Here is a 21,834-nt window from a genome sequence, read left to right as displayed (position 1 = left end):
GCTCCTCAGCAGCACTGCCTTTGGGGCTGATGGAAAAACTTCTGTGGTGTCCAGCAGCTTTCCCAAATCACCTCCCGGTGTGGCATTCAGCTCAAAGCTGAGAATGAATGAGGTAGGAGATAGCATTCAGGACTATCATATTAGCTGGAGAGAGATACAGCAGCAGGTTGTGATACAGCATAGCAGGTATTTAAACTGGACTGATTTTAAAATGCAAGAATTCAGTGGGGAAAGAGACAGGAACTAAGACGCAAAACAAGTGCAAAAAGAGAAATTACATGTCAGCAAGGCAAAGAAGTAGTGAGGAGGTTGCTTATGTTACTTTCAGATGTTATCTGCTTACTGCACATATTAATGGTGTTGTGCAATCATAGATGCTTTACAATGCTGGAAATCATGATTCCAGTGCAGTCTAGTGTGGAACTGGTGTATTCAAGAATACTGTTCATCATAAACAGTAAATACCCTTCTGTGAGGAGACAGACCTTGTGAACCCACAGAGATAAATTAAGGTTTCATATGTTCATATATGTAGGTTTTTGTGTACGTGTAGATAAAACTGTACATACCTGCTTATATAAATATATATAACCTATATATATTAGATAGGTGAATAAATACGCTGCCACTGTTGCACAAACAATATTAATCAGAACATAAATATGCACTAAAAGCAGAGACAGAGGTGCAGCATGCAGCAAGTCAAGAGTATTAATTTGGCACTGGGAGATGGTGCATTCACCCTTTCCCTTCCCACCTCTTGTCCTTCACTTCCATCACCTCCATCACAGAAGACTGCAGCGTGCACTGTTACTGGTTTCTCAGTCTGTCTGTGCCTGGAATTTGGGATCCCCTCTCAGTATCCTGACCAACAGCTCCTCCGTTTTGCTCAATTCCCCAGGCTGTTTTGTGTTCCCTTTACCCTAACTTTGCATGCACGTCAGTGACTGCTCTGCACCAAAAGTACCAGTCCTGCAACAGACTGGTTTCCAGTGCCCTGACATAACTGGAGGGTGCAGTAAATTTGGTCACCTGGAGGCATCATACCGGTGATGTGTGTTACCAGCCTTTTCTTTATGGGTATTTTCACTATAGCAAAGCAATAAAAGGTAATGACTAAATAATCATGAAAATCCCTCAAGTCTTATAAACAAAAAGTATTTAACACAGTTCTATATGTTCCCAAATGCATCATATAAAAATATACTACATAATAAATTGTATATAATAGCAATAGTCTCATTTTTTCCCTCCAAATACTTTGCTTTCATGCATGATCTTTCGCCTTGAGTTGCTTCCCTGAGAGCTTCAGCACGGTTCTGGAAGGCATAAAATCACGGGGTAACCCTCCACGCTCACATAATTTTCATGCAGCCAATGGGAAGGATAGTAAATAGGTAGAATCTCACTCTGTTTCCATGTTACTGATCTCAGAAAATGTGTTTTTCTCATATTTAAGCAGCTGTATTTACTTAATGTGTATTCATAAAGTAGCATCTGATGACTGCATGAGAAGACCCAGTGTTTCTGGGAAAGTATTTCCAGTGTCAGTGTGTGTGAACAATCAGGACACATTGTAAATAATGCAGGGGTGGCGGAGAGGGAGCCCTCGTGTTTGATTGCGTGAGTAGCAGATTACTTACTTATCATTTCTTCAGCGCATGGTGGATTTTCGAATTGGAAAACAAGCAGCATGAGTCACTGTCGTCATTGCAGTAAAAGGGACGCAAAAGGCTTTTCTCTTTTGTGCGCTCTAAAGGGAGCAGAGCGTTAGGTGGGTATCTGGGGCTGAACCCCCCCTAGAGGTGTGCTCCAGGGGCAGAGTGGACACTGGCGGAGGCTGAGCCTTCCCTGGGGAGGGACATGGGACACTGCAGATTCCACATCCCTCCAGACTGTCCCTCTCACGGGATGCACTCCACCAAGGTACCCAGCCCAGAGACAGTCCCTGGGAGGGCTCTCGTGGACATGGTGGGGATGTGAGAGCTGACCTAAAGCTGTGCCATGTGTCGCTGCAGTCGTTGAGGGAAAGCAGGGCCGTTGGACACGGCAGCTCGTTGTGGCCAGAACAGGGAGGTGTTGGTGCACCAGGTCTCTCCCTGCCGTCCCCTTCTGCTGCTGGTCTTGCCCCATCTCCAGCATCTCCCTGGCATCGCTGCGCCACATTCATCTACTGACCATCCAAAAAAACCCAGCCTGGCCAGGAGGTGGGCTTGGGGACATCTTCGTGAGGTGAATCAGCCCACGAAGAGGTGTGATGAGCATCGTGTCCGGAGTGTGGCCACACACAGGCAGGAACGAGGTGGTAAGGGGGTGCAAATCAGTCACACCCGTATGGATTGTGATTGTTTTCCCTTGCACATCTTGTAAATGGCAGTGGGAATTACTTTAAGAGGAAGAACAGTGATTATACACCCACTGTATGGTTGTATTATCACCGATCTTTGTTGTTTAACTTTTAAAGTGAATCAAATACTTAGGAAAATTGTTTTGAGTGAGCTTAGTGAAAACTAATCAATGTCTCACTTCCAGCAGAGAGCAGAGGCATGTTGGTGAGAGTATAACCTTCCCACCCAGAGCCGTCCCAGCCTCATGCCACCTGGTATTTCAGTCTCTCTGTCCCCTGCCTGCCTCCTTATGTCATCTATAGCTACAGGGCTGGCCATGGCAGGTCACTGGCAGAGCAGTGCCATTGCCGTTTGCTGGGAAGTGCTGTGAAGAGGATCTGGGACAGCAACGCAGCTGTAAGTGTGTAAGTGGAGTGCTGTGCCTCATCAGTGGGAAGTGAAGTGGCAGCTCTCTGGTGTTAGGTGTGTAAGAGTTGTGTCAATGACCTAAGGATGTTTTTGTTTAATTCAAGGAGTAAGTGTTTTCACCGTGGGAGTGATGGTTCCAGACTCAGGTCATCCCAATGACCAGTGCAGGAATCGGGTGTTACACACAGATTCATCAATTAACAAGCTCTAGTGACTTCTTGTCTGTGCAGAGTTTGCCAGCTCCAGAGCATTTTAAAAACCTGGTCCTTAATAGAATAGAATATGCTGTTTTGGTTGGAAGCGACCTACAGTGACCACCTAGTCAACTGCCTGACCAAGCTCCAGCACGTTGTTCAGGGCATCATTCAGATGCCTCTTAAACCCTGACAGGCTTGGGGTATCGGCCACCTCTCTAGGAAGCTGGTCCCAGTGTTTGGCCACCCTCTCGCTAAAGAAATGCTTCCAAAGTCCAGTTTAAACCTCTGCTGGAGCAGCTTTGAGCCATTCCCATGCATCCTATCCCTGGATCCCAGGGAGAAGAGCTCAGCATCTCCCTCTTCACATCCCACCCTCAGGAAGCTGGAGAGAGCAGTGAGGTCACCCCTCAGCCTCTGTTCTCTGCAAACTAGATCAGCCCAAAGTTCTCAGCTGCCCTCAGAGGACATGGTTCCCAGCCCTTCGCTAGTGTGGTTGCCCTCCTCTGGGAGCCGTCAAGGACCTTCACATCCTTCCCAAAGGGTGGGCACCAGCACCACGCACAGCACTCATGGTGGGGCTGCCCCATTGCTGGGTACGGCGAGGCAGTCCCCTCTTTTGTCCGGCTGGTTATGCTGTTTGATGCACCACAGGATGCCATTCATGGATCTTTATGACCTGATTTATGACAATTTGGATTGGTCTGTCTGCTGCAAAGCATAGGATACATGACCTCTTCATGAGTGTCCTCCACTCATCTAGCCCTTAGCTTCCCTGGGTGCCATAAGGTACCTTGGAGAGTAATAAAAAGGATAGTTAAAATACTGAAGATCCTGGCAAATACTACATGATGATAAAAATTCTGTACCTTAATGTTCTGTTTGCACTACAAAATTAGCATTCAGCTGCAGACAAGGAACCATCTTCTTGTCTCCTTTCACTACTGATGTATGTTTCTGAATACTTTTAAATGTAATCTGATGTAGTAGTTCTTTTCCAGTTTCCAAGATTGTATCTATTTTAAATGAAATTAAAACGGCTGTTGTGAAATATGGAACAAACAGCATTTATTCCAGCTAAGAATGATGTTAAGCTCTGGAAAACGACTCTCAACATAAACATACTGAGCTTTGTGCTGCAGCCTTTCTGCTTTTCAGTCTTTGAGACCTGACTGTGAGCTGCCAGGGTTGACACGAGACACCTTCCAAGGGCAATTACATGTGTGAGGAAAACTTCTACTGTGCCTCGGAAACAAATAAATTCAAAATGTCCTTCTTTGGATACAGTGTCCTGCTGGGCTCACACTCCTTTAGACACCTCTGGGTAAGCACCAGGTGTCATCATGGATGATAATTAATGAAGGACTTTTATTTGTCTGAACTCTGAATCTAAATCATAGTTGATGGATGGTTGTATCGTTAATTAGATTGCGGAAATGGTGACGGTGGGATGGCTACCAGCAAACTTTGGTGGTCATCATCAACATGAATTTAAGACTGTTGTGTGTGTGCGTACATATATATATATATATATATATACACATATGGATATATGACAGCTTTCTGTTGTCAAGATCTACTGACCAATGACATATATATGTATACACACACACACACACACGTGAACCTTTTATCTGTACCATAGCAATCAGTGATACGTTGTATTCTTCTGTATTCTGTTCTCACCTTCTGCTTTGAAAGCTGTGCTCACGATGTTGTTTTATCTTTTTTTTTTTTTTTTTTTTTTTTAAACTGTCGGTGAGGCAGAAGAAAAGGTTAAAAAGAGCTTTGTTATGGTCGGTTATGTTTAAGAAAGAAACTATATGGACAGGCTGACTTTTCTTCAGGGACCTCATTCATTCATTCTCTTGGCCCTTGATTAGAGCAGTTTCTGTGATGGGGAGGCTACTCCTGAGCAACTCCTTCATTGGGACTGGTTGATTTTTCAAATAACACAGACAAAACTGATATGCTGAGCCTGAGTCACAGTCAGAGTGTAGGGTATGTAAATGCTAATGAGTAACTTACTAATTTAGATTTTTTTTGTGGGGGGAAGCTTCAAATTTGTGGTATTCCAGAGAAGATGAACTAAAAAGCTATACCTAATTTCTTCCCACTTTACGTGCAGTTTAATTCATAGTGTGTGTGTGCTGCTGCTGTACAGTATGTACATGCTCCCTGTCCCTTCTGAAAGGGCTTTCCTGAACCAAGGTTACAGTAGGAATCTCAGGGCCAGAGAACCATATGGTAGCAAAATAGAAAAAAAAAAAAAAAAAAAAAGTGCAAATTATTTTCAGTCGCAGTGGTTAAGAATCCAATATTAGGTATGTTTAAGTGATGACTTGACCTGTGCTGGGCAGGCTGATGTAGGTGTGTTTGTATTTTTGAATTGTGTCCAAGATGTGGAACAAACATGCAGAATTTTGGGTTGTCTCTTGTAATAAGCAAATAGCTTCAATTTGCTTCTGCAAAATCAGCAAGAGTTGCTATCTGTTGCTCACTTTGCCTTAATTTCCACATTTTCCAAAACAGGTGAAATTACTGACCTCTCATTCTCTCATTGAGTGGCTATATAGAGTGGTCTAGAAAATAGTGATTTTTTTTTTCTTCTTTTTGAGAAGCCACCAAAGATGGGAAGGTCTTGGAGGGCTGTGTACTTCAAACTGTAGAATTTAGAATTTGTGACAATGAGAGTCCCTTGACCTAACTGTAACCACTTGATACACCTCATATTAATTGCCCCGTGTCCTGTGTGCAGCTGTGTCAGGACACGATGATGCTGAGCCTGCTGGATGCCAATTTCTTGGCACACCAAGTGGGAGCGAGGGGACTGGGAGCCTGAGGGAGGTGTGAATGCAGCGGTGCACGTTCCTTTGGATACTCTGCTGTGCTTTCTTAGCAAGAAAACAGAATTTGAAGTTCCCTCTGCCTTCTGGCTTGGGAGCTTGAAGAGATCGGTGACCACTTTGGAACATATGCTCAACAGGGCTTGAAGCCCCTTTTCCAGGCTGTCCCATCAGTAGAGATCTTTAGGGATTTTTGTAAAGATTAACCTCCCTTTTTTTCTGTATTTCTGTATTTTTTGGCAGGTGCAAGACAAAGGTCTACCCCGATGAGCTCCCCAACACAAGTGTAGTGATTGTGTTTCACAACGAAGCCTGGAGCACCCTGCTTCGGACCGTGTACAGCGTTATCAACCGCTCGCCGCACCGCCTGATTTCTGAAATCATCCTGGTGGATGACGCCAGCGAGAGAGGTAGGTTTTGGGAGAGAGGAATCGCGTTCCCAGTGGTGGTGTAGCGTGGCGTGTGAGGAGCCGGCAGGAGAGCTGTGCCTGTGCTGGTGGCCAGGCTGTTATTTGTCATAATAACCCGGTTAAATCAAAAACTTGATAACCCGGGGGGGTGGGTTATTGGGCAGTAACTCATGGCTGGGGTGCTCTACCCACACACCAGCAGCACTCTTTACACTGTGCTTTATCGTGGCATCTGTAAAAGACAGACCTTTTTCACATCTCTCTCTGTCTGTCTCTTGCTGTCCCTCAACCCCTCTCTGTTCTGTGTTTCAGATTTTCCTGAATATCCAAACTGAGCCGGTTTCCTCATATTGCTCATCTGTGTGGGTCATTTATTTTGGGTCTGGCTTTTTTCTTTCTCCTTCTCCCTGCTTTCCCCCCACCTTTCTTCTCTCTCTCCCTTGCCCTGCTCCCTTCCCCCCCTCTTTCCCCTCCTTTCCTTTTTCCCCCTCTTTCCCCCCACTTTTTACCACTCTTTCCCGCTTCCCCCCCCCCTTCCCGCCCACCTTTTTTCCCTTTTTTATTTCTTTTTTCTCTCTTTTTCTTTTTTTTTTTTTTTGTTTTCCTTCTTTTTTTCTTCCTCCCACCCCAGGGTTTAGCAACAAAACTGTCTGCCTGTGAGACTGATATTACCTGGGAAAGGAATCGCATTTCATTCCGCAAACATACTCAATGGAATGATAAATTTTCCTCAAGTAGCCAAATGCGTATAATGGCAAATGCACCGTGCAGCTGCAACGGTCCAGCAGACAGAGGATGCAGGCTGAGCCATCCTTTAGTTCTGCCCCATGTAGCATTAACTGAACTCTAATTACTGTCCTGGATTTCCCTGCTTCAGAGGACAAGTAGGGTTCGTGTTCCTCTGGGCCAGGATGTGGAGGAAGACTTTATCCCAAGTAACTACTGTTTATCCAAAAAGCAAAGTTTTGGGTTCCTGAAGAGCTCAAATGCTGACCTTCATCAAAAGTAGTCGTATTTGTATTTCACTGTTGACAAATTAGCAGCAGCGTAATCATTTTGCACTCACTCTTGATTGCTGGCTTATCTCGAGCAAAACCGATTGTGACTTTTGTAAAATCTCTGTGGCATTTTCACGGGACGCTCTAGCTGCTGTGTGCGCTCTTTGCCACGTGGCTGCGGGGCGCAGGGTGCCAGCGTGTGCCTCGGTACCTCGCCTCAGTCTTCAGAAAAACCCAGGATGTGTCAGGGTGGTTCCCGGTGTCAGGGCAGCGTGTGTGGTATGCCCCTGGGAGGGCCGAGCGTGATGCATCAACTCTGCGGTTATATTTGGAGTCCTTGGCAGTTGCCAAACCCAGCTAAAAATAAGGTTTCTCTTCTATTTTTTTTTTTTTTTTCCCTCCCCCGATTATCTTTGGCAGAGTTTTTGAAGGCCTCGTTGGAGAACTACGTGAAAAACCTGGAAGTCTCCATCAAGATCATCCGGATGGAGCAGAGGTCGGGACTGATCCGCGCGCGGCTCCGCGGGGCAGCAGCCTCCCGAGGGCAGGTGATAACGTTCCTGGACGCGCACTGTGAGTGCACCCTGGGCTGGCTGGAGCCGCTGCTGGCCAGGATCAAGGAGGACAGGTGAGCGCAGCGCTGCACCGTGCGCATGGAGAGCTGGAATGGGAACAAGGTCATTGGTCAGAAAAGGAGATCGAGGGGGTTTGAAACCTAGCGGGAAGGTGTTCGCCAGTATTTGTGTCTAGGATCTAATCAGTAGAGACTGGAGAAATCTTAATTTCTAAATAGGTATGTGATAAGCTTTTGATTCCTACAGCAGGACTCTGTTACTGACGGAAGACCAATAATGCCAGGATGGCAACTTACGCCATTCACTTTCACGAGTCCTGGGTGTCCCCACCCAATGGCAGTCTTCACCCCTTCTTGTCACCAGTCACAACGTCTTAGCGGTGACACCTCCAATATCTCTGAAATTTGCACTCTTTTCTTTTCTTTTTTTTTCCCCTTTTTTGGCCTGTTTTTTCCTATATTCTCCTATTTTCTTTTTTCTCTTCTTTCCTCTTTCCTCTTCTTTCTTCCTTTACTTTTTTTACCACTTCCCCTTCTATTGCCCCCTCCCCCCGTCTTGGCCCCCTCTTGCCCGTCTTTCCCTACCCCCCCCCCCATCTTTTCCCCCCCTCCTTTTGCCCCCTCCCCTCCCTTTTTTTCCCCTGCCCCACCAAGGCCCTCGCTCTGCTCGATGGACGAGCAGCCCCAGCTGCACACGGTGCATGGTCCCATTTATGAACCGCGCTGCAGGTGCTCCATGAGACGCACACGGTAAAACCCGCCCTGCTCAAGCCCAGCAGCCACAAGCAAAAATAACCCTGTTTGTCCTGCTGCTGCCCATCTTGGGAGGTGTAGAGGGAAACTGCACAGATGCAAGGAGCAAACCTGCCCAACGCAGCGTAGGTCGTGCTGCTGCTGCCTTTGCGGGGTCGGTTGTTGGAGGGGTGGGTGTCGGTGGCTTTTAGCTCTTGGGAGCACAGCAAGGGGTCAGAGTCTCCAAAAAGCTGCGGGCAGCAGAGAAGGGGAAATGTAAATGGGGTTTTAGTAGAGAAGCCTCAAACTAAGTGCAATATTCAGCACACTGACATGACAAAAGTGTTCTATTTAAAAATAGCCTATTTTATCCTTACAGGAAGACCGTTGTCTGCCCGATCATTGATGTGATCAGCGATGACACATTTGAATACATGGCTGGATCTGATATGACTTATGGAGGGTTCAACTGGAAACTGAACTTTCGCTGGTATCCAGTTCCCCAGAGAGAGATGGACAGGAGGAAAGGAGACAGGACCTTGCCTGTCAGGTGAGGAATCAAGAGTACTGTGCTGTTCGAGTCTACCGTGTACTTGTTTGTGTAGCTAATAGTGCTTAATACCTAAGATTTTGCTGCAGTATCAGAGAACACGTGTCAGTTGCGGCACACTGTTCAGGGCAGTGAAGACCAAAATCGACCTATCCTTAATGCTGCAGTGTAGGTATCAGAGCTGAGAAAACTCATTTATATCTTCTTTTCAACATTCAATAATTCAAAATCTTATCTGCTTTGTAAGTTCACCCTATGATTTTTTTCTGTAAATGCCCTGTGACCTTCTGTTTACAGGTGTTACTATTTTTTTGTAATTTTAGGCCAATATTAGAACATACTGCTGAAATACACATTTTTTAACACTGAACACAAGTATTCGGTTATGATGATTTGCACTTAAAATGCGTACTTTCATCATTGCCTAGAGGATAAAATTGATGACTGTGCACACTGAGTCAAAAATGATCTAAGAGTATGTCCTGAATTCCCGTGATCATTCCTGACCTCTTTCATTTAATTGCTCAAACCACGGACTGTAACAAAACCTCTAGAAAAATTTTAAATGAAGCTGAAACAGGACAAATTGGATAAATTACTCACAATGGGTTATTTGCTCAGCTCTAATAGCTTCTGTGGTCTTCATGAAAAGTTTTTTTTTTAAAAAAAAAAAAAGGCAAAAAGCTTTCACAAGTGGATGTAATGGTTTCAAACCTGTGTGAGAGACATGATGAAGTGGACAGAATTCCAGTCCTGCATACCCCCGCAACAGGCAGATAAAGGGAGAGCCAACTTGGCGGGAGGGGGGGGCAGCAGTCACAGCACAGCTGTGCGAAACGCTTCCAGGTAAGGCAGGGCGGACAAAGAAAAGCCTTTCAAAATTACACAGGCCAGAAAGTGGCCAAAATCTGTCATTGTTTGTCCTTCAAAGCCTGGAGGCAGGGAAGGGCTGGGATTCTGAGGTTGGGCTCTCAGGAAGCACAAGCGGGTGCCCAGGAGCAGACCCTGTCGCTAGCAAAGGGGGCATGACCCCGTGTTTGAGCTGGGCACTGCATTTCTCATGATCTCAAATATCATCACTCAGCTGTGAAGTCTGCCAGCAGCTATTTCGCTAAAGCTGAGGTGTGCGTTAAAATCTGTAGAGTTAATTATCCTAACGAGCCGCAGAACCGCATGCCGTGCTGGCTGCTGCTCCCACTGTGTCACTGGCTGTGCGCTGTTTATCCTGCCTCTCCCGCACGGCATCAATTCACAGAGACAGCGAGCTGTCAGAGACATGCAAATCCCAGTTCTTGTTTCCTTATCTTGGAATGGAGTAGTATTTGAAGTGAATCCATAATCAGACATGTAATTGATTCTTTAAATTATAAAAACAAAGAAATAGTGCACTTCCCCCCCCCCCGCCTCCCGCTTTTAGCTGGTGGTTGCCTGGTCCTTTGGGGATTCTCCTGGTGAGATGGGTGTTAGTGGGCAGAGCGTGGGTGAAGGAGTCAGAGTTTAATGCCAAGTGCCACATTCCCATAATTATCACTTACACAAGTGCTTTAGAGTGAAGAGGTGGCTCTGAGGGTGTGTAACTGTGCTGGCTTAAGACCAAAGTGTCAGCTTTTAGACATATGGATGCCCTGTCTGATCACATAGTGGAGGCATTCCAGTCTCTTTGGTGTCAGAAGAAGGTACTCCCTGTTTCATTTTCCTTTTTACCTGATGGGAGGGGAACCAGCAAAGCAAGCGAGCTGTGGAACTGCCCGAGTATAACAGCATTCCTATGGGAAACAACATTTAGTAAGTTATTGGCTGCTTTCAGTGCTAGCTGGTATTTCCAGATGTTTATCAAACGCAATCAGAGAGACTGCGGCAGCCCATCAGTCCTGAGGTGTAGGAAACACAATCACAAATTCTGCATCCAAAGAGAAAATGTATAATACTTCACCTAAGAATGGTTCTTGGCAGCTGCTGCCACTGAGTATTCAAAAAATGAGGCAATAAAAAGAAGCCAAAGCCTAACCCATACCAAAAATTCAGAAACAAATTGATGAGTTCATATGCTTTAATCCATGTTGCTTCCTCCATTCTGTAACATTATTTCAGTCTCATGTAGATTGACTATGTCTTTACTCATGTTTTTTCTTTATAATCAGTGAAATAGGTGTAGAATGCAAACATCATTGGATTACACGTTTGTGTGCATGTTTGCGTAACATTACCATTGCACTCAAATTCTGCTTTTTGTTACATTAAAATCCACGTAATTTACAGTTTTACTCAAAGTATTTATCTTCCATAATAACATTGATAAATTCCTACCTTTGCTTTTTTGATTTAAAATCATAACGCGTTTTCAAACTGTGAATTATTTTATATACAACTTACTATTTACGTATAATTTGTATTGTTGTATAAGTATTTTTATGGAAAAGATTAGGAGAGCTTGCTGCTGAGAGCTTGCCAGTTGGTATGAACAGGGTTCAGCCGTCACGTACGCTGTGGCCATTAAGCCTGACGAAGTTACCATGGAAGGTGCTGTACCCTCCCAAAAGGTTGCCTGCCCAATTCTCTCCCGTTCGTGCATGTGAAAGGCTGTTTGCTTGTTTGCCTAGGGAGTTCAAGGAACTGTTAAATTCCTAAGTTATGTATTTGAATCAAATAGTCGCCTTTCTTGGAATCTCTAGATTTAGTGGGAAAAGGTTAATTAATTCAGTGACTCGATATTAAAGACCTACAACTAATTGTCATGCAGTACAGCTGCGGAAGAGCTTTCTTACTGACAACCATTAGAAAAGTTAGATTGGTTGTCATATTTTTAGCAAACAGAACGGTGGGGACTCATAGGTGCCTCTCATACTGATTAGTGATGCTTTGCTTTGGTCAGATCGGGTTCTGATCAGAGATCTGTACGTGGATGCTATTCCTGCTCTTCATGCGCTAGTCCTTACCGCTTTTGCCCCTTATTTTCTTTTTCTGGTTCTTAAACCCTGGTCTAACATCCCTTCTCTCATTCTCATTTTCTTCTTCTTCCCTTGCCTAGCTCACTCTCAGGTCAGCTAACACCGTGATGGCGTAACCTTCCCAGAATAGTCTAAACCAGTAATTCTTACCCGAGGAATCACAGGTTTTGTGAAGGTAGCAAAAGCTTTCCCAGTTGGCGACCACTCCTGGTTTAAAGGCGGTAGGTGGGGGTGGGCAGCACTATCAGTGGGGAGCTGTCCTGGGCAGCAGGTCGGACCATCTCTGCCCCTACCCCATCAGCACTCCCCACCTGGGGAGAGGGAGGATGGAAGTTGGTGGTCATCAGATACTGGCATTTCTTGGGATTTTTTTTTTAAACTTAGTTAGAATTATTTTTGGTTTACACGTACAATGATCAGAAGCAGAAGTGACATCAGGAAGCTTTCAGTTCACGAGGTGTCTTTGCTAGGACCAGAACTATGAAGTTAGAAGAGGTAGGGGACAACTAGAAGATAATCCCTGAAGAAAAGATTGTTCCTGGAGACAGAGCTGTTCAAGACAAGTGTTTCATTCTCTGAGGTTTGTTAGGATCAGCCAAAATGGATTTTTTCAAGTGTATTTGCGGAAATCAAATATGTAATGTGGCTTTGAGTACAAATGTCACCTGAGCCGTGGAGCTTGCAGGGGCTTCCCAGTGTTGCTTTAGGGGTACAACACTTTGAAGGTACAGCAACCCCCAAGGACCCACGTCAGTGGGTAATATATGTTTGGGGTTTTTTGTCTGAATAGTGAAGGCTATTCGGTGCTTTTCTGATGCACCTCTGGATTTTGTGCTGTTTCCCCGTAGAGTAAATGCTGTGACTTCCACTGTCACTGGGGTAACCTCCGGCTTTGCAAACCTTGTAAATGATTAGCCCTTGTCAAAATGTGTTATTGTAAGTGCAAAGCCCATTTCTGTTCCCAGAGGGCTCCCTGGGAGCAAAACCCAGATGGTTGCCCTGTGCAGAGGTGGAGATTAAAGCAAAAAAAGCCTCCTGCAGGTATCAGGGGTGATGGGTAGGTCTGGGAATGAGGAAACCTGAGAGCTCTGGGCAGCGCAGCTCCCTCTCAGGTGTGGCCTGGCTCCATGGGAAGCGTTCTTGGGCAGTACCATAAAGCCAGCGGTCCTGCTAAACCTTCCCTTCTTCTTTTTCCACTGAAAAATATCTGCCCCGTATTTGTACTTTGCAGATTTTCTTTTGTCTTCAAGTGAACTCATATCTCCTCTGTTTTTGCCTGTGGCAATAGAAAACTGGTCTGCACCAAGATCAGTTGACAAACACCTTGTCTTCTATACATCTACAGTATTAAAAACATAAAGTGTTTCTGTGCTGGGCATTTACAGCCTCTGCACGGCACATTTCTATGGATATTTCCATACTTGCCTGAATTTTTGTTAAGCTGAAGGCACTCCAGGCTAGTATTATAAATCATAAAAAATATATGTTTTCTTCTGGAAAATCTTTTCTCAAGTATAAATTGGTTGTTGAGAAGAAAAATACAACATCAAATATTAGGAGCATATTGTATTTATCTTATTATTGTTATTATGGCTGATTAAACTTATTGGCTGCAGTTAATACTGCCTAGATGATGTACAGCCATATTTTAAACTGGTGTGAAAACCTTATTCCAAGCTACATAAATCATATAGTCTCATTCGTTAGTGGTGTGGCTGTGGTGACCATTGGGGCCCTTGGAGTGGATGCACCTGATGGGGAGCTTGGAGGGTGCAGGATGAAGTGACCTAACGTGGCTTTAGGGAGCTCCCAGCCTGGGGGACCTGAGCTGACCATCCCCGGCCACAGCAGGGGCTGCTCCGTGCCACCCCCTCCTCGCTTCCCTCCCCGGCATGGCGTGAGGCACCACCGGTGGGATGCAGCTAGCCCGGGGATTGCTGCGGTACCTCACGTTGTGCAGCTCCTCTTATGGGACGTGAAAGGTGCAGGCGCAGGGGTGGGAATCCTGCTTGCCGCTAATAATTGCAGAAATGAGTAGCAGACGTTATCTTCAAAATAAAATTAAAAGGGGGGTTGCATGATGATTCGAGTTAATCATAACACATTAGTGTAGTAGTTAGTATGGCTCCACGTAGGCAAAATATAGCTCATAGGCACAAAGCTTAGACAAAAACCGTAGGAACACTTACGCTTTCTCCTAGTACTGTTTCAGCTGGCTTTACAGTGAGAGCTCTGCAGATCTGTTTGTGTAACATTAAATTTACATAACAAAGAATAGTCCTGCCTGCTGCGTTTCAGTTATTTAAGAATCTGTGGTGTTTGTTGGTGTGTAGTTACTTACATTTTACAGCATGAAACTCAGCACTTTCAGTTAGTAGTTATTAGGGAAACACTGTTTTTCATAAACAGTTGCTGATGACATTTCAGAAGAATCCAGATCTGCGTGTGCAGTTCAGTTGCATCATTCAAAAATGGCTTAAGACCAAATCTTTGCAAAAATGGGAAATTTTGTACCATTCGGGCAAAGGCTGACCTCCTGCAGGGGAAGGAGTGAGAGGAGGAGGGAGGAGAGGAGGTTTCTGTTGCAGACAGAGGAGTGGGGATGGTTTTAGTTGTCCGAAACCGGTGGCACTCCTAATTTCAGTGAGGTTGGTGAGGGTAGGAAATCGTTGTGGGCTGGAGCTGGGGTCTGGGCATGCAGCGCTGGGAACAGGCTCTCTCCAAATGTCTGTGAGTCCTGTGGGAAAGCGGCCCCTTGTCAGGCAGGTGTGTACACCACGTACCGACGCAGCTTTTGGTATCGGGGTACGTAGCTTTGCCTGGACTTACGGGGTTGTCAGGGAATCAGGAATAGAAATTTATTTTAAATACAGTATTTTTGCATTGGTAATCATCCGCCACAAAACTGGCTCACTTAAGAATGACTTCAGAGTCTGCTTTATTTTATGCTGCCCATGCTGGGCGGCGTTTGGCTTCCACGCTGGCAGCAGGCGGAGGGTCTCGCCGCTGGCCACTCTCCCCAGCTCCACTCGCCGCATGGCTCAGGGGAGCTCGGGGGGTGGCAGGGTTGTGTGGGGCAGAGACCCAGCAAGGCAGAGGGCAGCAAAGCGGCTTGGAAACCTGGGAAGGTTTAGCCTCGTCTGAATGACAGACAGTTAATTAACTGAGCTTTCAGTGCTGAGAGAAGAGGGAGAAAAATAGAAATGAAGGGTTGGTAAACTCAGGGTCCAGCATTATTTCATTGCTAAACTGCGCTGTTTGTTTTGTGGGTTTGTGGGGTTTTTTTGGGGGGGAGTAATGATAGTCAGCTCGTGCAGAAGGGGAAATAATTGCACAGCAGGAAAATTACCAGGTTTTGTTGAGAATAAGTGAGGGCTTCTTACTGCCTGGGCTGTGTCCAGTGCCACCGCAGAAGAATCTGTGTACCACAGCCCCGTCCCTGCAGTCCCCACGTACTCTGTGTGTGCGTGTGTAACACACACACTAACCCACACCTTACACCCCGATTCTGTGTGCAAATAGGGGGGTGCTTTATCTAATTCTTTTTGCCTGTAGGGCATATGAAAACTCCTAAAGAAAGATCTAAGAAATGCCCAAGCGATTCAGGTTCCACCACGAGCTGGAGCACCCTTGAAGCCCCTCTGCCACCTTTTTCCTGCATTGCACATGAGCAGTTTTGTTGCTGTTGCTTTTTGGAAAAATTCTGTAGGCTTGTTTTATTTCTGCGTTTGCCTAAGGCTGTCTCCAAACACAGGAGCTCTTGGAGAAGCTGAGCTTCAGATGGGCAGAAGTGCTGATGCTGGAAATGCTTCACTTGTACAGATTCAGGTGCCTGATCTGACCATAGGATATCAGATATTCCTAGCGGTCTGCACAAGCAGTTTATTAAATAACTGAAAGAATGAGTTCAGTTTTGTGACTGAATCCCTTGCATACAGGCCATAGTTACTGCCATGGTTGTATCATTGTACTCATATGCATTCAGCTTGCCTTACGTTACACGTTTTCAAAATCCAGTCTCACCCACTTTGCAGTTGTTTTCGAAGCTGAGGACAGGAACGTGACTGGTACTTGACCAGAAAGGCTTGATCTGCAGCTACAGTAATGTGCCCGGAAGTCCTCACCAGCAAAGCCCATCACTGTGGGGATGCTGAGAGCTCAGCATCCTCACACCAGAGCCCGTCTGTCGCTGTGGGGATGCTGAGAGATCGGCATCCTTACTCCAGAGCCCGTCTGTCACTGTGGGGATGCTGAGAGCTCGGCGTCCTTACTCCAGAGCCCGTCTGTCACTGTGGGGATGCTGAGAGCTCGGCGTCCTTACTCCAGAGCCCGTCTGTCACTGTGGGGATGCTGAGAGCTCGGCGTCCTTACTCCAGAGCCCGTCTGTCACTTTGGGGATGCTGAGAGCTCGGCGTCCTTACTCCAGAGCCCGTCTGTCGCTGTGGGGATGCTGAGAGCTCGGCGTCCTTACTCCAGAGCCCGTCTGTCGCTGTGGGGATGCTGAGAGCTCGGCGTCCTTAAAGCTGTCACTGGTGATAGGTGCTGTCACCCCACACCCTGCCTGAGCTCTCCTGACAGCAGATGCTGGGGCACCTGCAGGGACACATCTGGGCTTAAACCCTGTCCTTGGGGCATCCCCTTTAGCTGTGCACTCGAGTTTGTGTGTAGGCACCGTCCATCTTGTGAGAGGGCTGTGGTTTGGAGGGTACATACAGGCGCAGTAACTCAGAGCTGTGTTCCTGCTAGCTGGGGTGAGCATTTTTCATTTCATGTAGACTTTAAATGCTGAAAAAACACAGAGCAGATATTTACAGGGAAATAGGACATCTTTACACAAAGAGAAGTTGCACTCTGACTGGATTTGCCTGTTGTAAGGATTTATAATCCTGTTAAGAGAGATTATTCCTGGTAATTTTATGCACATTTAGTCTCCCTCTAAGGCAAAGCTGAGGCATTAAACTCTCTTCACTAAGCATTTCAGACTGGATTTTAACTGCTGTTCTGGATGCAGAAGGCCAAAATTCCATCCACTTTACCATCACAATACTCTTGAAATAATCTATGGAAATGTAATTTTGCGGGTAGGAAGCAGTGCTGCAGTTCTCGCTCGGGCAGTGCTCTCATCGGCTTGGGGGAGCGCTGCCCGAGAGGTGCACACAGCCCGCACGCTCAAAACCGTGTGATTGTCGTTAGTAGTTTGTATTGAAGTTGCTGTGCATAGAGTGTATTTATAGTCAAAATGTCTGAGGTAGTGAAATGTATAGTAGTGTCACTTAATAAATTCCACAGTGTCTTTCAAAAGATATTTTTTCTTTTCTTTTTCCCTTTTTTTTTTTTTTTTTTCTGTTTGTTTTCAACTAGGACCCCTACTATGGCTGGTGGCCTATTTTCTATTGACAGAAACTACTTTGAAGAGATAGGAACTTACGATGCAGGAATGGATATCTGGGGTGGAGAGAATCTTGAAATGTCTTTTAGGGTAATTGCCGTTTTCCTTCATTTTATGTCAACACACACAGTTGTGCGGTAACGGTTCCTACACTGCAGACAGGGCAGTTCTGCTTTAGCTGTCTTGCAAGTCATGGGTTAATTTAAATTCTCAAGATATTTGGGAATGCCTCATTATAGTATTTCGGTCCTTTTTACTGCATGAAACATTGTATTACTGTTTGGAAATTTTTACGCTTTCAAAATAATATGTATTTCAGTAATACCTTTCTTTCCTTGTAAAAGAAATAAGACTTTCTGTCAGCTAGTGCAAGTCCTAGCTGACATAAACAAGTTACAAATTCATACAGTATAAAAAAATAAATAAATTCAAATATATGTTTTAACAGAAGTTTTTGAAAGTTTATGTCATCGTGAACTTTCAAGCTCTGTCTGGGATTTTTATTCTGTGTGAGAGCTGAGCTCGCAGAGAAATTTCACATCTTGGAGAAAAGTGACTGTGTTTCTGCTGGAGATAGGTACATTGACCATGACAAGAATAAAATGCCTTTTAGTGAAATGCATTTAGTAATTGTCCTTTAGATATAAAAGAAAATTGGAAAATTGAGTCTTTAATAAGTAATTGTTAGAAAGGATGCTGAAAATTACTTTGAACATCTCTGATGTGTCACAATTTATGCATTTTAAGTAAGTATGCAAAATAAACCCTGGTATACCGATGTGGTACGTAGCACATCATGGGGATATCCTTCTGTTCTTTTTTTTTTTTTTATGTCTTTTTGTCTTCAGCCAGGGCTGGTGGACTATTTTCTATTCACAGAAACTCCTTTGAAGATTTTTGTGAAGCAGGTATTTCTAGAGAAGATCAACTGAGAATTTGAAAGCATTTTCAGCCCATTTTCTATAAACCGTAGTTGTTCACTTCCCGGTAAAATAGAAGGGTAGAGTTACTACTTCTGAGTATTAATATTTTAAATTGGTGGATTTCAACAGTTTTTGGTGTATAGACCCCTAAAAATATCTCTTGGATGGATGTAGGCCCCTACAAAGGAGCTTATTTTTAACTTCAGCCTGTTAGCAGGCTTGTTTTTCATGTCTTTAGAAGTGATCCCTGGAGCAGAGTGACTAGCAGCACTTTAAAGTGTTAAATGTGTGCCTCTCTCAACCAAACCCGCATGTTACTACTGTTTGTTCTTCACCGACTATCAGTGTGTGATTTCTGCAAGGTGAGGGTCACCTAGTCCACTGAAATGTTAAGATGAGAATTGCTGATGCGCATTGAGCGCTGGCAGAGGGAACCTCGGAGCCGTTGGCTCTTGCCGGCGTTTGTTATCGCTTACAGAAAACCTTTTGCAGGACCCGTTTTGGGTCATTACTGCGGGAAGGTCCCATTCTCGTTAGTGAAGGGTCTAAAATACTTAACTCTCATTTTGGAAGAACACTGGCTTTCCATCATGAAAATGATAATCCCTGAAAACCCAACTGTAACTCAGAGGGACAAACAAGGCGATTTTTGTTAAGAGTCCGTACTGGAGAGTACATGGAAGCTGTTTCTCTGTGGGCTCCTTTTGGCAGTGGCTATCTTTGTTAACAAAGATACAAATATTGATCGTTTTTCTGTCCGGCCTTGTAAGTGCAACAGAACAAAACAATTTACAATTCCACGGCCTTTTCCTGCTCCCTGGCATAATAGATTCATTTCAGCCGAAAGCATTTGATCTTCCGCTGAGAGCAGCATGCAAGCCTGTGTTCAGCTCCCAACATATGGTAGAGAAGTGCTCTAAATAGGATATTCATAATGCATAGTCTGGCTCGAATAACGCTAATATATTTTGCAAAACCTTTCCTGAGAAGTTCAGCAATTTAGTGGTGGTGTTTTGTCTTTATCTGGTGCTGTTCTGCTCTGGCTCTTGGCAGCTGCGTGGGAAGCTCCGTGGGGCTCCTGGCACGGGTCAGCCGGCTCCTGGTCGGGATAATTTGGGGTTTGCAGTTCTGTGTAGTGCACGTTGAGCCGTTACCTCTGCCTTTGGTACAGTTCCTCTGGCTCTCCTCCCTGGGCACTTCCGTAATTTATATAATATAGATAATATATCTTCCATCCCTAATTAATCATTGCTTGAGTGCTGTTTCAAATTGGACTTGGATATCTCAATGCTGAGCAAGCCGGCGATGGGCTTAACTTGTATAAATTTTGTGAGAATACTGTCATGAGATATTAATTTCAGCTTTAAATTAAAAATCTCAGTCAAAAATATGTGGAAAGACAAAAGACCAACGACAGCCACTCTCCACAGAAAGCCCTAGTGATAAAAGCAGGAATGCAGCTTTGCCATGATTCTTATTTTATACGTTAAGATGGAGGTGGAGGGAGCAAGGGGAGAAGGAATCGCATGAATTTTGGGGCATCATATTAGAGAACACGATTTTATGTCTTCAGAAGATTTTCCTGCTTAAACTTCAAGAAACACTACCGGCCTGGAATGTGTGCAGCAACTTAATAAAAGGGCATGGTGTCAAGAATAGAAATAAAATTACGTGCTTCCAGCACCAGGGATTACCATGGAAATGCCAGGCCGCCACGCGATGCTGTTTCTTGGTATTTAGAGCCTCCATCTGTAAAGAAAACCAGCCGGAGAGTCAAGTACATCAAGGACAACCAGATCAATAAAATACCAAGGCCTCTGCATTTAAAAACCTATCTGATGTTTAACATCTGCAGAAAATTGGTAGCAAAGAGTGCCGAGGGACTGGGGAGGTTCCTCTGGCAGCCACGTGACAAAACTGCAATTACTCGGCAGGTTTCTGGAGTATCTTGTTGCGGTCAGGAACACACTGAGACTAAGGCCTAGTTTGGGAAACGACTGGAACAGGAGTCAGGATGTTCCTGGAGCTCTCACTATATTGGATGTTTCTATCATCACGTAGGAGAGGGGTGTTGGTCTGTTATTCAGAGAAGAAAACCAAAAAGCCCTGTCATGTTAATCCCCGCAGCCTCAAAAAATGTGGTAAGTGCCTTTGCTGTCTGTCCCTGGCTTACGTCTGCGCCCTCTGATCTGTGGCCAGCAGCGGCGTTACCCCCAGTGGAATGGTTAAAAGGGTTCACGGTATTTTTGGTTTCAGAGAGGCACACAGGCATTTCTGGGCTGGACGCGATGCCCTGGGGAGGGCGCAGGGATGGAGGGTCCCCATGCCAGAGCAGCACCCGCAGGGACGGAGGGTCCCCATGCCTCCCACCGCTTGGCCGGGCAGCACCGGGGCTGAGTGCCGGCAAGGACTCGCAGCACGGCATCACGATCGGTCTGTCGTGTCGTGACAGCCCCTTGGTTCCCATAAGATCCCGGGCGCAGCGTGGCAGTGTGCACGGCTGTGTGCCCTTCCCTTGCTTCTGGCTGAACCGATGTTTCGTCTTTGAGCTGTGCCGCTGCTCGTTGCTGAGCGGTCTTTAATGATGCCTCTTGGAGGATGTATTTTAATAATGGGAAAAAAAAATAATCCTGGCAGGAATGTCCTACAGCTGTAAGGGTCTACTCTAGTAAATGAAAACCTCATTTATTCTTAAACATTTGCCGTATTTTCGTTCATAGGATTCGTTCACCTTTTTAATTTTTCTGTTAAGTTCCCTAAGTGTTTTATCCCAGTCAGAGAGTGTCCTGAAAACTTGATAGTCAGAAAGCAGCTCATGTAGCTTTGGAAAGAGTATTAAAAATAATCTGTCCATCAGAAAAAAAAAAATAAAAATCATTCTTTAAAATAATCCAAGTAGGCCAAAGCAAGGCTAGAAAAAGCAAATGCGTACTCTGAACAGGAATAAAATGCTGTTTACTTTTGGTTTTCCAGCAGCTGTTGGAGGCGCGGAAGAGGGACACAAGGGTTTCCATGTGTTGCCTGAGCGGTGTGATACAGTTCCATGCCGCTCTTGGTCTCTGAAATGTCTGGTTGGACTGTTGGAGGAACTCTTACAGTGAATCAATAAGATGCGAGGATGTTTAATTCTTTTCCAACTTAGTGTAGCATCCAGTCTTTAAAAATACTCTTATTAAAGCATGAGCAAACCATTTTATGGTACCAGGGGCTGTTTCGGTGCGAGGAAACAGGCGTGGGCAAACAGCAGCCCCCTCGCTCCGTCCCAGCTGCGGCCGCTGCTGCTGGAGCCCAGAGCTGCATCCCAATGGTCGCTGCATTGTGGAAGGAATAGCTGATGAGCCTGGATGCTATTGATGAAGCTTTTCCAGATATGCACAAAGGGTAATTAACAGCAATTTTTCAGCCTGACTGTATGTAAGCTCTCAACTTTCAGCTGCAAAATTATAGGTGTAAGAGAGCATTTAAACACGCTTAAGTAAACGGTTTTAGCAGAACCGTTGATTTGGGTGACTGG

General features: G+C 45.2%; 1 protein-coding gene across 6 annotated transcripts in view; it reads left to right on the top strand.

Moving 5' to 3' along the window:
• GALNT13 (polypeptide N-acetylgalactosaminyltransferase 13) overlaps positions 1-21,834 on the top strand; it is a 158,424-nt gene that overhangs the window by 77,429 nt on the left and 59,161 nt on the right. For all 6 annotated transcript variants that reach the window (XR_005105865.1, XR_005105862.1, XR_005105863.1 and 3 more), the window contains exons 5-8: positions 6,040-6,206; positions 7,625-7,832; positions 8,890-9,060; positions 17,370-17,487. Coding sequence is in view for 2 of the 6 variants with exons in the window: in XM_037398344.1 (XP_037254241.1) it covers positions 6,040-6,206; positions 7,625-7,832; positions 8,890-9,060; positions 17,370-17,487 (664 nt within the window). In the remaining 4 variants the exon portion in view is untranslated. The remainder of the gene's footprint in view (positions 1-6,039; positions 6,207-7,624; positions 7,833-8,889; positions 9,061-17,369; positions 17,488-21,834) is intronic.

The sequence above is a fragment of the Falco rusticolus genome, chromosome 8 (genome assembly GCF_015220075.1).
Source record: "Falco rusticolus isolate bFalRus1 chromosome 8, bFalRus1.pri, whole genome shotgun sequence".
In the NCBI taxonomy this organism is placed as follows: domain Eukaryota; kingdom Metazoa; phylum Chordata; class Aves; order Falconiformes; family Falconidae; genus Falco; species Falco rusticolus.
This window is presented reverse-complemented; position numbering and strand designations above follow the sequence as displayed.